The sequence below is a fragment of the Arachis stenosperma genome, chromosome 3 (genome assembly GCF_014773155.1).
Source record: "Arachis stenosperma cultivar V10309 chromosome 3, arast.V10309.gnm1.PFL2, whole genome shotgun sequence".
Taxonomy (NCBI): Eukaryota; Viridiplantae; Streptophyta; class Magnoliopsida; order Fabales; family Fabaceae; genus Arachis; species Arachis stenosperma.
Genome location: NC_080379.1, coordinates 161,336,422 through 161,351,544, shown reverse-complemented (window position 1 = coordinate 161,351,544; position 15,123 = coordinate 161,336,422). Strand labels below are relative to the sequence as shown.

The 15,123-nt window shown below is 29.9% G+C and overlaps 2 protein-coding genes across 2 annotated transcripts; both read left to right on the top strand.

Annotated features, from left to right (window-relative positions):
- The first annotated feature begins 3,231 nt into the window (after positions 1 to 3,231).
- On the top strand, positions 3,232 to 4,249 carry LOC130967121 (uncharacterized). Its single transcript, XM_057891943.1, has 3 exons — positions 3,232 to 3,256; positions 3,525 to 3,942; positions 4,030 to 4,249. Exons 1-3 carry the CDS (start codon positions 3,232 to 3,234, stop codon positions 4,247 to 4,249), a joined length of 663 nt encoding a protein of 220 aa, XP_057747926.1.
- Positions 4,250 to 4,355: 106 nt separating this feature from the next.
- LOC130967120 (uncharacterized) lies at positions 4,356 to 4,879 on the top strand. Its single transcript, XM_057891942.1, has 2 exons — positions 4,356 to 4,749; positions 4,815 to 4,879. Exons 1-2 carry the CDS (start codon positions 4,356 to 4,358, stop codon positions 4,877 to 4,879), a joined length of 459 nt encoding a protein of 152 aa, XP_057747925.1.
- Positions 4,880 to 15,123: the final 10,244 nt, after the last annotated feature.

Below are 15,123 nucleotides of genomic sequence, written 5' to 3'. Positions count from 1 at the left end.
AATAGATTTTTCTATTTGACAACCCTAAATTATATCTTAATAAAACGATAATATTAAAAAAATAAAAAATAGCCAAAATTTACTTTATTACTAAGTATTGTTGTCAGTAAAAATAGTGTGCAATATGGTTCAATCAATATATTGGAAAATCTAAGCACATGTTTTGAAGGTGTCTTTTGGATACGTACGGTACAACAAATTTCGTTTTCCATCATTATATGAATATCTATTGCCTTTAATGGATGTCACAGCCCATCACTAACCCCGATTGCAAAGAAGGGCCCCTTATCCTCATTAATTATTTATTGGCATGCCCTACTAATTAGATAACTTTGATCCATCTTCGTTTAATGAATTCGTTGAAGGTTATGGGTTTGGTTTCTTTAACAACATCACCATCTCTAATTTCCCTATTTATATTTTATTAAAAAATAACTATTTTTATTCATAAAAAATTAAAATACCGACAAAACTATCTATAACAGATCAAAATTAACGTTTTATCCGTTAAAAAATACAATCCATATCACAAAAATATCAAAATGTTAATTTTTTATTGACACTGATAAAAAATTATCCAAATATTTAAAATTATCCTCGTCTTTTCTACTACTATTATCATCATCATCAAACTCTCTTGTCTCACCTTCACCTTCAGTTGGGTCGTAGTGCTGGAATGGCCCCAAATTGGATTTCACAATCTGATATCTGATTCGACTTGAGAGGCAAACAAGAAGCATTGTTCGCGACTTTGAATCAAATCCCCCTCATTCATGATCAAATCAGTTATTCTACTTGCAGGCCCATCTTTCCATATAGGGGCTATTTGCAGGCCCATCTTCCCAACTCAGTTTCAGATATCTATCTTGGAATATATGTTATTCTCTAGTTCGTTTTTACTTAAATGAAAAATATTTTTTTATTGAAAAAATTAACCACCGTGTGTTTTTTTAATAATATATGCGTTATTTTACATATTTATAATTTATATTTTATATTTTAATAATATATTATATATTGATATATATATATTTTTTACTTAAATAAACTAAACAAAAAAATAAAACAAACAAAACAAAGACTTAAATAGAATGACAGTTCTATTTAAAACTACTTTTAAACTCTTTTTAAGGTAAAGGAAGCTCCACATGAAGAAGTTGTAACTTCATTGCTATCTTTACTATAGTATTTGTCACTGTGTTTGTATATTTCATAATCAAACGAAAATTAACACGTCAATTCCAATACATAATATCTCTTTTGAGCACTAATAATGGATCAATAAATCCAAAGTCATTTTGGTGATTAGTAACACGATTAAACGCTTCCACACAATCCGTCTCATAAATAATATCTCGTTGATCCACATCCCATACTAAGAGATATTCTGTCTAAATAATAAACAATTTTTTTTAAAAATATTATTACTCTCAATCATTTCCAAACACTTCATATTTGTTGGGAATAATATACCATTCCTTCTTGAGAAAATACCTTTCACAGAGAAATAAAATAGACACAATCATAACACAAGAATTTAACGTGGAAACTCCAATTATTGGAGAAAAAACCACGGCCGTTGCCAAATGACAACCAGAGAATATCACTATGTGAAAATTGTTACAACACATAGACTTCTTTCTCTCTAACACCAGCACTCCAGTACACCCATATTCTCAAAGCAAATATTTAACTACACCTCACAACACTCTCTAATAAAAAGGTATAGAGGAAAAGAAAAGTCAGATATAAGCTTTAAGTGTTTCTGATTGGTGCAAAAAATATGGAAAACTTAGCCTCATATTTATAGTTTAAGCCACCCACTTCATTTGCTATCCTAAGTAATATGAGACTAATTCAATCAAATCTTAACAATATTGTATATTGATATATGATTTAGTAATTGATTTTTTTGTATATATATATATATATATATATATATATATATATATACAAAAAATCAATTACTAAATCATTTTCACATTGATTTGTTACGGTCTTAGTTTTAACAGACATCAATGGAACATACGGTGATTGCCACATAATTAGTGTTATCATGATATATATCGTCCCAAGCCTTCCTTTATTTATTTATTTTCCTCTAAATTGTATGTCCTAACTCCTAACTTCCATCGTAGTCACCCTTACTTTTTCTTTGTTTCTTTTTTATATAATTCATAACACTACTTTGATGGTAAAAAAACACCTTAGTGCCTCAGTATTTTACACTAACGATGGTGTATAAATAAATTCACGGTTGAATGAAATGAATATAGATTCAGTTTCGCTACGTTACCAACAGCATATCTGCCAACTTCTGCCAACTCTTGTTTAAATTGTGTTTTATGAAAGTGTGTTCGTGGATGTGTCTAATAAAAATATCTTTTTTATAACTGTATTTAATAGAAGTATCTTTATAGATATATTTTCTGGATGTGTCTCTTTATATATGTATTTAAAATATATTAATTATTAGACACATCTACGAACACACTTCCATGAAAACACAAATATAAATAAGAGTTGGCAGAAGTTGGCAGATAATGTGTTGGTACCCTATACTTTTCCATATAGATTCTGTACAATACCAATAATCTCGGCATTAGAATAAGTGACCGAAAATATATCGGATTAACGAGAAATACTCGTCAAATTATAAAAATCGAGATTTCCGTACAGATAAAATAAATATTCAAAATCAAAACGAACTTTTTTGAAAAGTGGACCACTAACCCTAAAAGCTGTTGTATAAGGTAACTTCATTCATCTATATAGGAGGATGGAACCAACCTCAAAAAAGGAACAACTCAATCCAGATAATACACGAGCTAAGCTTTTTTATTCTGAAGAAAATTACTGACTTGAGCGTCGGAGTATTTCTTGCAGGTTTTACGCTCGAATCCAAGTTCCGTGGATAATTTTCCCACCGAATACAGGAGCTCGTGGGACAGCGTGCAATTGAGCTATAACGCGGAAGAGTATCTTTAATAGAACATTTGGCGCCCATCGTGGGGCCGATTTATTCAAATTAATCCCCACGTATACTTTGTTTCACTAATCTTTGCAGGATCATGTCCGATGACGCTGTGCCCCAGACTCTCCCTCCCACCAACGAAGAGCTAGTGGCTATGAACGCCTCCCTCCTGGCCGAGGTCAAGAGGATGGCTGACCTCTTGGAATAAATTCAAAACGACAAGTCAAACACGGAGGATCCAAAAAGTGCGACCTCAAATGGCACTCGGCCTCAGGGCTCAGGGTCCAAAGAGGTCACCCCCAAAAGAAAGGCTGACATAGATAATCCCTTTTCGGAGGACATTGTCAAATTCCAGATGCCGAAGAACTTTGTACTCCCTACCACCCTCAAACCCTCAAGCCATATGAAGGATTCGGAGATCTACATGTTCACATTAAGAAACTTCAATCTATGATATTTTTTAATGGTGCCTCTAAACCTATACTTTGATGATCTTTTCCGATTTTTGTAGATGGTGCTGTATTACTTTGGTTTTCTAAGTTGTCTGCAGGTTCAATCTCCTCCTTCGAAGAGTTGGCACAATCTTTCATTGACGATTTTGCTGCTTCAAGTATATACGTTCACGGGTCTGACTACCTAAGCACCATCAAGCAAGGACAACACGAGAGTTTGAAGGACTATATGATGCGGTTTGCCAAAGCTACCATGAAAATTCCAGACTTGAGCCCAGAAGTCCATTTGCATCCACTCAAAAGTGGTCTCCTCCATGGAAAGTTTCAAGAAACAATGGTCGTTACCAAACCAAAAACATTAGTAGAATTTCGAGAAAAGGCCGCAGGCCAAATGGAAACCGAAGAGCTTTGGGAGGCTCGGAGAGCTGATAAACAGCAACCTCGTCGAGATGAAGAAAAGCACCACAAGACCCAAAATCATAAAGACCACAAGAAGCCTTTTAAGCTAACACCAAAGTAAGACGCGTACACACAATTAAATACCAGAAGGGAAGACATCATCAAGGAGATACTTAATGCAAAAATTATTAAACCACCGAGCAGAGCAGGTTCATATCAGGATCAAAAATATGTTGACAAATCAAAGCACTGCGCTTTCCACCAGAAGTTTGGCCACACCACCGACGAATGCGTAATTGCTAAAGATCTTTTAGAAAGGTTGGCCAGACAAGGGCATTTGGAAAAATCTGTAAGTGGGCGTATACAGCAAGAGAAACAAAGTTCAACTGATGTCCAGCCTGAGCAAAACCCAAGAGACACCTGAAAGACAATATCAATCCCCACCAACACGAGGGGTTACTAATTGTATTTCACGAGGATTCACAAGTGGAGGGCATACAAGCTTGGCAAGGAAAAGAAGCTACCGAGCAATGCTAATGGTCCAAGGAACAACGCCAGAGGCCACACGTCACCCACCCATATCCACTATAACCTTCGAGCAGTATGACTACCAAGCAAAGGCCACCAATCTAGATAACGCCGAGGTCATTTCTATCCAGGCAGGAGATCTCCTAATGAAGAAGGTCCTACTTGTCCCAGGCAGCAGTGTTGACGTATTGTTCTACTCCACCTTCCAAAAGATGAAGCTAAGTGAAAAAACAATGCATCCTTCCTCGGGAGAGTTGGTAGGATTTTCAGGGGAACGGGTGCATATACTTGGGAGCATATGGATGAAAGTAACACTGGGAGACCACCCATTATCAAGAACAAAGGACGTGCAGTTCTTAGTGGTGGACTGCATTAGCCCTTGTCACGTCATTCTCGGTAGACCTTCTTTAAATTCTTTTGGTGCTATTGCATCTATTGTTTATCTTTGTGTTAATTTTCAGGTATAGAAAAATCAGGTAGCAACCATACACTTCGATCAAAGGGAAGCACGACATTGCTACAATGAAAGCCTGAAAATCAAATCGACATATACCCCGAAAATCGAGCTTCCACAAGACGCATTCAATGTGGCAACCATTTCAAACACAGCAGATTGATCTAAGAGAAGATCTTCGTGATAGACCTTCGCCAATAAACGACGTCGAAAAGGTAATTTTAGACAATAATGACAACCATTTTACTTACATAAGCTGCTCCCTGTTTGCAGAGGATAAAGAACAGATCGTCAACATGCTCCAGGAAAATGTAGATCTCTTTGCTTATACCCCAGTAGACATGTCTGGCATTGACCCGAACTTCATATGCCACAAATTACAAATTAATCCAAAAGTCCGACCTATAGCGCAAAAAAAGAGGAACATGGGTGATGAAAAGAAGGCGGCTTGCCTAGACGAAACTCGGAAGCTTCTGGAGGCAGACTTCATCAAAGAACTACGCTTTACAACACGGCTGTCTAATGTTGTTTTGGTAAGAAAAGCCTCAGGTAAATGGCGAATGTGTGTAGATTTTACTAACTTAAATAAAGCATGCCCAAAAGATGCTTATCCCCTCCCATGCATTGATAACATTGTAGATAATGCCTCAGGTTTTGACCTTTTAAGTTTTTTAGATCATATTTAGGCTATAATCAAATTCTAATACATCCCAAGGATGAGGATAAAATAGCTTTTATCATTAAATTAAGAAATTATTGTTATAAGGTTATGCCTTTTGGCCTAAAGAATGCAGGTGTTACTTATCAACGACTAATGGACAAAGTCTTAAAGAAGCAAATCGGAAGGAATCTTGGAGTATATGTTGATGACATGGTGGTGAAAACGAAACAAAACCAAAGCCATGGAACTGACTTAGAGGATTTCAAGCAGTTATGACAACACAACATGAGGCTTAACCCTGAGAAATGTGCATTTGGGGTTAAGGGAGGCAAATTTCTCGATTTTATGCTCACCTCAAGGGGTATTGAAGCAAATCCCGAGAAATGTGAAGCAATAATAAAGATAAGAAACCTGCAAATAGTAAAAGAAGTACAACAATTAAATGGCAGATTGGTAGTATTATCGCAGTTTTTACCAGTCATATCTAGTCATTCACAACACTTTTTAATACACTGAAAAAACAACGGAGCTTCGCCTAGAACTCGAAATGCGAGACGGTTTTTCAAAAGTTCAAGACAATATTATCCTCACCACCAATCTTGCAAAAACCTACCGCGGATAAATCTTTATTACTTTATTTATCCAAAAAAATAACTCTTTTTTAGGTAAACTATAAAAAATTATCTGAAATATCTTGGCACTAACAAAAATATTCTTTAATTTTTTTTATCGACAAAAATATCTTCAATTAATTGAAAACATGCAAAAAATATCCAACTATGATTAGAAACTTATTTCATTAATAAAAAAGTTTGACATAACTCACTTGTCAATATCAAAATTTTACTTGCCACATAAGAAATTTTGATTGTCACATTATTGTTGTCCATTATCATATAACATCTTAGTTCATGATTATGCATTTTTGTCACATTTTTAAATAATTTGAGAATATTTATGTCTACTATAATATTTTAAAATATTTTTGTTAATAACAAAATAATTTGAGAGTATTTTTAGTGATTTATCTATTTTTTATTATATTATTTTTTAAATTTTGATATAATTTTATTTGCTATTTATTTATTTATTTATTTTTATAAACATTGACTCAAATTATTATGTTAAAATTATTTTTAAGTCTCTATTTTCTTTCTTTCCTTCTTTTCCTTTTTAATGGATTAGGATTAGTGATGTCTTTGTTTTACATAAATTAACTTTAAATAAAACATAAATCTTGTACAATTAGAGTTTATAAAATAAATTATTGACTGTAAATCTGTAATCTGTTAAAGAAAGAAGAAAAAAACCAAAGAAGTGAGGACTTGAAATAATTTTGACATGATAATTTAGATTAATGTTTATACAAAAGAAATAAATAACAAATAAAATTGGGTCAAAATTTGAAAAATATACAATTAAATAAAAACCTTTGAATTTATATTGCTTTCATTCAATCTTTAATTTATTTGGGGAGTACATCTTCTCCAGTGCAAAAAAAAAAAAAAAAAAATTGGATGGTGTTAATTATTTAATTTCACTTTTCATTATTTTTTTATATTTATTTTTAATCTCACCTATAAAATTAATGGTGAGAAATCACACTTTATTTTTTTAAGTGTTAAAAAAAATTGATAGGATTTATTTTCATTTATTTGTGCACCAAAGTTGGTGAAAAAGATGATGCTCCAAGACTAAGGAATCATTCACCCACTTATTTTTTCTTTGGGACAACATGTTTAATTTTTCTTTTCTTTTGGAATATTTTTGGTGGTTTTTTTATTTTTTGGGCCTCGGGAACGTATTTTTTCTTATTTAGGTCAGAATCCCATCTTGACTCTAGCCAGATGGAGACGAATGGTCCAAAACGCATTATTTTAGCCCACTTTAGCAAGAATAAGATATCAGTTATAAAACCTCTTTTTTTTGTCATACGTTATAACATTTTTTATTTTGGGCCATTAACATGTATGATCCAGCACATTCAAATACTTACTTAATAACGGCCCAAAATAAATGATAAACAAAAATGTAGCTTTTACCCAAAAAAAAAAAAAAGCAAAATGAAGTCATAGTCCCAACTCCCAAGTCCCAAGCATGCAACCTGTTTTAGCTATTGTCAGAAATTTGAACTTTATGCAGGGGAGGCCTGGACCAAGTGGCAATCATATTACCTCTTAAACAAGTTACACCAAGTTCGAACCCCAGCTGACAAAATTGACTCAATGTTATCCTGTCGTTAGGGATCTGTTAACAGAATTGATGGCGGGACAAAATTGAGACGATTTTAAAACGTTAGGAACTTAAATAGGACGAAAACATTGGGAACAAAAATGATACATAGAAATAAATTTTAATTTTATCCTTCAATAATATCAAATTTTTACTATATATAGTATTCAATTATTTTTTAATCACATTTAAAGAAATTACATTTAATCATATTACTTTTATTTTAAATAAATTAATTTTTTTATATAATTTTACTCTTAAAGATTTTTAGTTATCATAAAATGTTTCTAGAATGACTAGATATAAACTTACAAAAAAGAAAAAAATAATATATATACAATAAAATATAAATTATACATTTTGTCTCTAATATATCAAAATTTTTTAAAATTATAAAAAAATAAATTTATTTAAAATGAAAATAATGTGATTAAGTGTAATTTATTTAGATGTAATTAAAAAATAATTGAATACTATGTACAGTAAGAAATTAATATTATTGAAAAATAAAATAAAATTAAAATTTATTTTTACATATCGTTTTTGTCCCTAACGTTTTCGTCCTATATAAGTCCCAACGTTTCAAAATCGTCTTAATTTTGTCCCGCTGTCAATTCTGTTAACGGATCCCTAACAGCAGAACAACATTGAGTCAATTTTGAAACGTTATGAATTTAAATAGGACGATTGAAATGTTAGGGACAACTTTGAGACTTACCCCAAATATTGGAGACAAAAATAATATTTTATTCTATTTAAAAATATGAGTTAAAAATATATTATTAAATTACTATATTAAAGAAATTAAATTAATAGCTAAAAATATTGACAAAAAATATAGTGAGAAAATAAACGGCTATAGAAAGTATATTATTTAGTAGTTGATGGAGAGTAAATGAAATAATAAGGTCAAAAGCATAAAGGGGTGAGCAGTGTCGGAACTTGAAATAAAATTTTGGGGGGGTCACATAGAAGATAATTGTCAAAATATTTTTGATATGAACCTCATTTAAGATAAGCTCGTCTAATCTCATCTTTCTGGTTTTGGTGATATTGCCAAATTTAAAGCTATTTTTCAGGGTCTCGTTCCAAAAATTAAGGTCAAACTCATCAGATGTAACTTTTTGAACTTTTGAAAGTTGTATCTCACTTTTTTTGCCATTCATTAAAGTAGAAAAAATATCTACATATGTTGATATTGTAAAAATTATATGTTCTTTTTCTTAAATATTAGCCTTCCTCTTTAAAAATGCATCAATTTTTTTATTTTTCATTATTATTTTATATAAAATTTTGAATATATATCCTATAGAATATGTAAAGAAAAAGTTAGAAGGACAAATATTAATACTTATTGAATATTCTATTATTTTTTATTATATAAAAAATTAAATTAAATAAATAGTAAAATATAAAATAATATTAAATTAAATAAATAAAAAATATCTAATTTTTTAGATTTAAAATTAAAGGTAGAGAAAGTGTTGCTTATTAAACTTATTAGGTACTTTAAGTCATAGTAAAATATTTAAACCAATTGAATTATTTTTTATTTTTTAAAAAGATACTACTAATTTTTTTATAAAAATTTTGGGGGCATTAGCTCCGCCACTGGGGGTGAGGATGGTGATAAAAATAAAAAACCAAATAAAATGCTTTTCATAGCTTAGTTTATTAGAGAACTTGGAAGAATTGAATGAGAAAGGGGAACTAACTGAATGGGAGAAAAATTGGAAACATGTTTGAATTCTTGTTATTGAGTGGTACCTCACTTTGGAATGGGAACCAAAGCCAAAGTCAGCTTAGTTGTCTTGTCTGTGTATATCCTTTGGATGGACCACCTTTGAGGACTGCCATGACCCACATCACTCCATACTCAAAACTCATTTGCTTTTCTTGGACCACAGGAATTTAACCACCAACCAGTTAGTAATAGTAGTTACATAGGTGTTATTTTTATTTTCTCACTAATGTGTATATATAGTTGGAGTATATTTTTCCTTCATAACATTCAATTCAATAGTAAGAACAATGACAACTTGCCTCTAATTTGATAAAGACAATTAATTGTGTTTCTCAATTAATACCACTATATCCGATCAAAAGAATTTTAAGTGATTCTATTGATAAAAATTTTCAACGATGTCATTGTCTAAGTTTATAATTAACCATTTTTTTAGAAGATATACCCTACTTTCACAACGGTATATATAACAACAACTTAATATAAATATGGATCAAATAAGACCAAGACAATTTACATAAATAGATTATTTAAAAATTAAATTTATGTAAATATAATTTTTTAAAACAGCTTACATTCGTGTCCTAAATAAATTTTATATAAATCGCAGCATTCTACTACAATTTAAGAATTATACGTAATTTGTTACAGATTATTGTAGATTACGTTCAAAACACACATAAGCATAATATGTTGTATCCTATCGCGGATTATTACTAAAATGCAAGTCATAAACGGTTGCACCATATCGCGATTTATGAAGGAATGGTGAAACGTAATTCGTTAGAGGTTATTGCGATTTACGTATTGTAGCATTATAAAACCACAATAGCCAACAATGAATTCTTCATTCATTTATGTGAAATCATTTTGGATTAAGAGGAGGTTGAGAGAGAATTTTGGGATACTAGATTTTAGTGGGACCTTGGCTAAAGAAAATCGCTTGTGCCGATTAAATGATGTTGCTCACGTGGCTGGAAGCATTATTGAAGAGGTTAATTTTTTTTTAATGTAAGAGTTGTCGTTGTGTTGAGAGATTGGTTGTATCTGTTTAAATATATATAAGTTTTTTTATATTTTGTCTTACCTAATATTTTTGCAGCTTTTTATATAATTAAAAGATTGGACAAATAACACGTATTTGTGTATTTATTTTTTTATTAGGACATTTTTACAAATAATTTATGGGTTAGATTTTTATGTTTTAGAATTTGTATATTTTTTTTCTCATCTAACCTATATGCCGTTTTTGTATATTTAAAAGCTTAGATAGATAACACGTATTTGTGTATTTGAAATCTAATTAAGACTTTTTTATAAATAATTGATGGTTTAGATTTGTATGTTTTAGAATTTTTATATTTTTATTCTCACGTAATATTTATGTAGTTTTTATATATTTAAAAGATTAGATAGAAAACACGCATTTGTGTATTGAAATCTGAATAGGAGATTTCTATAAATAATTTATGGTTTAGACTTGTATGTTTTATAAATTTATTAGCGCGTAGTTATTTTTTTCATATGATGTAGTTAATTAGGTGTATTTACAGCTTAGGAGACAACAGAATATGTCTTTACATGAGTGAATCATACCTTATTTAGAAATGACTGATTTGTATTACTTGATTAGGCTCAATACTCATTAGTTATGAGTGGATAAACCTGTGGTGAGCGCATTCATTAAGAGATGACATTCTGAGAGCACACCTTTCACATGCCGTTCGGAGAGTGCACATCACGCTGTAGGATATGCCGTATCAGTTAGGGTTGCCCGTTGATGAGGAGATTGTTAGTAGGTGTCTCATTAACTTCAAACAATTTATTGAGGATGACAGACCAATGTGAAAGTGATTTCAGGAGTTATATGGCGAGCTGCCGCCGCCGAATAAAGTCAAGCAAATGATAATCCACTTTATATGATTCCATGAGAGGTTTAGGATGCTCCCAGCCGATGCAAGTGAGGATACGATGCATATATACCCTGTACTTACATTATGATGCTACTATCTATTCAGTTTTTTTTATACAAGAATGGGAATTGGCTTCACCTTCAATAGTTGCTGTATGTGGCGAAACTTGACGAGATGGACAATTATAGCCGAGGTTCAGCTACTTTGGCATGGTTGTATAGATCCATGTGCTGAGTAGCCAACAGAAATGTCACTAACTTGGCTAGTCTGCTTCAACTTCTACAGTCTTGGATATTCTGGCGGTTTCCTATGTTTAGGCCGCATAATTATGACACATTTACTTTTTCATTGGCATCTAGGTATCCTTTACTGCCTTGAGCGTATTATTTATTTGTTTTAAGTTATTATCCTTTATTGTGCTTTTGTTAAATATTTATTTTATGTTATTATCTTTTAGGATGGGCGAGTTACTTACTGACCTCGGATGCCAAAGAGCAAAGACTTGTTCAATATCGGCTTGCTTTAGACAGATTGGGTGGTCGAGACGTAAGTTCTTTATATTTGGTTAATTGTATCATAAGCAATTCACCGACTTCTTTGTTATCGTGTTCTAACTTTTATTATCTTCTCCTTTTTAGATTGTGTAGAAGTCATATTCTACTGCTGAAGTGGTTGTCGTGGTTCATTTGGAGATTCTTACAGAAGAGCACTCTAAGTTATAGCAGACAGTCACGAGCTTAATATATTTTGTTGTGATTGAGTGGCATCAAGTTGATAGAGTGATACCACAGTTTGGCAACATACAACATTTACTTGGGATGGCTCTGAACATAGATTGACTCCATACAAAGGACGGTAGAGGTGAAAATCGGTGATTCTCCACTTATTATCAAATGTGACATCTGCATTGGAATAATAGTTAATTATGTCATGAGGATATTGAGAATTGTTGATCCAGGTCCATTCGCAAAATACTTCGACTGGTGGCACCGGGTGGTGCATAGGGTTTTGTCTCCGCACATCACATTTTCTGATCCTAAGCCGGTTGAAATTCCGGTGGATGCTCGTTGTAGAGGGATATCACAAGCGCCTGCTAGGATGTAAGTACTGAATTTATAAGCTACTACACATAAATTGCTATTTTATGTTTATTTTTTGCGTATTATTTAGTATTTATAAACATTTAAATTCAATTTTAGGACTTATTTGAGTGAATTTTTAATAATTTTTTTAGTTATTTTTAAAAAAATATATTTTAGAAAAATAAAAATAATTTTATATTTGAATATTTTATATAATTTTTTTATTTTTAATTATGTTTGAGAAGAATAATATAAAAATATTTTTTATTTTTTAATATTTTATTTTTACTATTAGAAGTTTATTAAATATATTAAAATTAAAAAATTATTAATTTTTTTATTAACTTAATAACATTTAAAATAATTAAAAGTGAAAAACATAACAATAAAGATATTTTTCTATTAAGTTTAATTAATATATGTCCTTAAGACATACGATGAGTTTATTATTAATAAAAAATTTTAAATTTTTTTTATTTAATATATAAAAAATATATTAAAATTTAAATTTTTTATATTTTTAATAAAATCTTTCTGAATATATAACTTTAATCTATACATTTAGGCTATATAATAGATAAACCCTTTTCTATTAACTTAGTCCTTACTATAACGAAAATGATTGAAAGCAGAAAGCATGGCCACAAAAATTTCAGGTTCTCAACTCCCAAAGCGATGAATGAAACCTTCATTGTTGTTTCACGGATTCAGTCTAAGACCGCAGGTTCTTGATGTTCAAAGTTCAAACCAAAGTTTAGGATCAAATTGTTTAATGTTTAATGTTTAATGTTTAAATTGTTTAATAATATGGGGGAATATTCATCTTTTCCAATGCGACAAAAATACCCTAGGAGTTGAGTTTATAAACTATTACACGTTCCAAGTAGTACGATTATGTAAGCCTAAATTAATTTCATCGGGGTTAGTAAACTAATTACAACCTCTTAATTTAAATAAAAAAGGAAATTTAAAAAATAGCTGTATCAGTTAGTACTTAGTAGTACTGTAGTAGCTTAACTTTTGTAGGTGTATAGTGGGATATTCCAAACGCTGAAAATTACTCTTCCACAAAGTTAGCTTAGGTCTTTTTCTTGTAGGGAAATCAAAATAAACATGTTTAGTGCACGTCCAACTACATTATGCTGAATTTGGTTGTTGCATATGGGATATAAATATGGTGACATATATTTATTATTTATTTAGCAAATTATAAATATTGAAACGAGTATATATATATAAAAAATACTATTTAGTATACTAAAATTAGTCACTAAAATCAATCACCAATATATTTATGTATAAATACATATATGGTTTAATTTATTTTCAATGTATATTTGTATTCCAATATATATTTTATACTGGTAGCTGATTTTGGTAACTGATTTTAGTGTATACATAGCATAACTCTCTCTATATATATATATATATATATATACAGTATTTTATGTATCTTAATTAGTAACTTAACAATTAAACTATTATATGTATTCATGTGTATTTGTGTATATGTATATCTTTATGCCTATATTTTTATTATTTTGAAACACTAAACAAAAACAATCTAAGGAAATAATAAAAAAGTGAATGAAACTTAAATTTAAATGTTTGTCTATTTTTCTTTCTTAATTGAACTATTGAATATATACTAAGAACATCTTTAATGTTAGTTCTAATTTTATTTTATTTTAAATTTTACAAAAATATTTATGGGATTTTATATTATAAATAGTAATTTAAAATTAAAAATAAAATGTATTTTTCCAATATTTATTATTAGTTTAATTATAATTTTAAATTATTTTATCAACATAATTAGACAAATAGTAAAATTTTATTAATTTTTCATTAAAGTAATACTGGATCTCTAAAAATGATAGGTTTTATTTCATAAATCAACTTAATACAAATTTTAATTTTAAATTAATTCACTTTCGTAAAAGTATGAAAATACTCCTATGCTCTAAAAATTGATATGAAACTGGAAATTTTTTCATGCCTAATCGAATTTTGGACACTAAATTAAAATAATATGAACCCCTATCATTCAAAAAGAGAAACAGTGTATTTCCTTCCAAATATTGCCAAGTAATCCAATGGAAAAAGCATACATATGTTCTGTTAGGTGCATTTGAGATTCCCTCTCTCTCACGGAACGGTATCCGATGAAGAATAACCATGTTTTGCTGCTGCTTTTTTTATATTTTTTAACTCAATAAGTAAATGATTAATTCTGTGAAATTTAAATTTTTATATTTATTTAAACAGACTAATAAATTAACTATTAAACTAATACAATTTGATTATGTTTTGTTGTTTTTACTCTAGCCATTTTTCTGTTAAATATTTTAAATCGGGTCTGTTTTGTTCAAAAGTTTTATAATCAAACTCTTTTTACTGGATGTTAAACTCTTTTTAAACATATATTATAATATTATATATTCCGGTGATTGATCACAACAGGTTTAATTTAAAAAAAAATTGATTGAATATAGTTTGCATAATTTACAGATTTATTAAAAAAATGTTTAAACTATATGTTTTGATTGAAAATACTTTAGTAAATATAAAAAATTTGATTATAAAATTTTAATTATAAATTGGATGAAATTATAAAACCTTCCAAAATAATAGCTTTTTCAAATGAAGAATTTTCAAAAAATCAAAATATTTAAATAATTATT

What these genes read in the sequence shown, in the direction of transcription:
- LOC130967121 (XM_057891943.1), top strand. Translation starts at nt 3,232, where the DNA reads ATGGCACTCGGCCTCAGGGCTCAGG. An exon ending in ACTCGGCCTCAGGGCTCAGG is followed by an intron (nt 3,257 to 3,524) that starts GTCCAAAGAGGT and finishes AGTTGTCTGCAG; the next exon opens with GTTCAATCTCCTCCTTCGAA. An exon ending in CCTTTTAAGCTAACACCAAA is followed by an intron (nt 3,943 to 4,029) that starts GTAAGACGCGTA and finishes ACCACCGAGCAG; the next exon opens with AGCAGGTTCATATCAGGATC.
- LOC130967120 (XM_057891942.1), top strand. Translation starts at nt 4,356, where the DNA reads ATGCTAATGGTCCAAGGAACAACGCCAGAGGCCACACGTCACCCACCC. An exon ending in CCCTTGTCACGTCATTCTCG is followed by an intron (nt 4,750 to 4,814) that starts GTAGACCTTCTT and finishes GTTAATTTTCAG; the next exon opens with GTATAGAAAAATCAGGTAGC.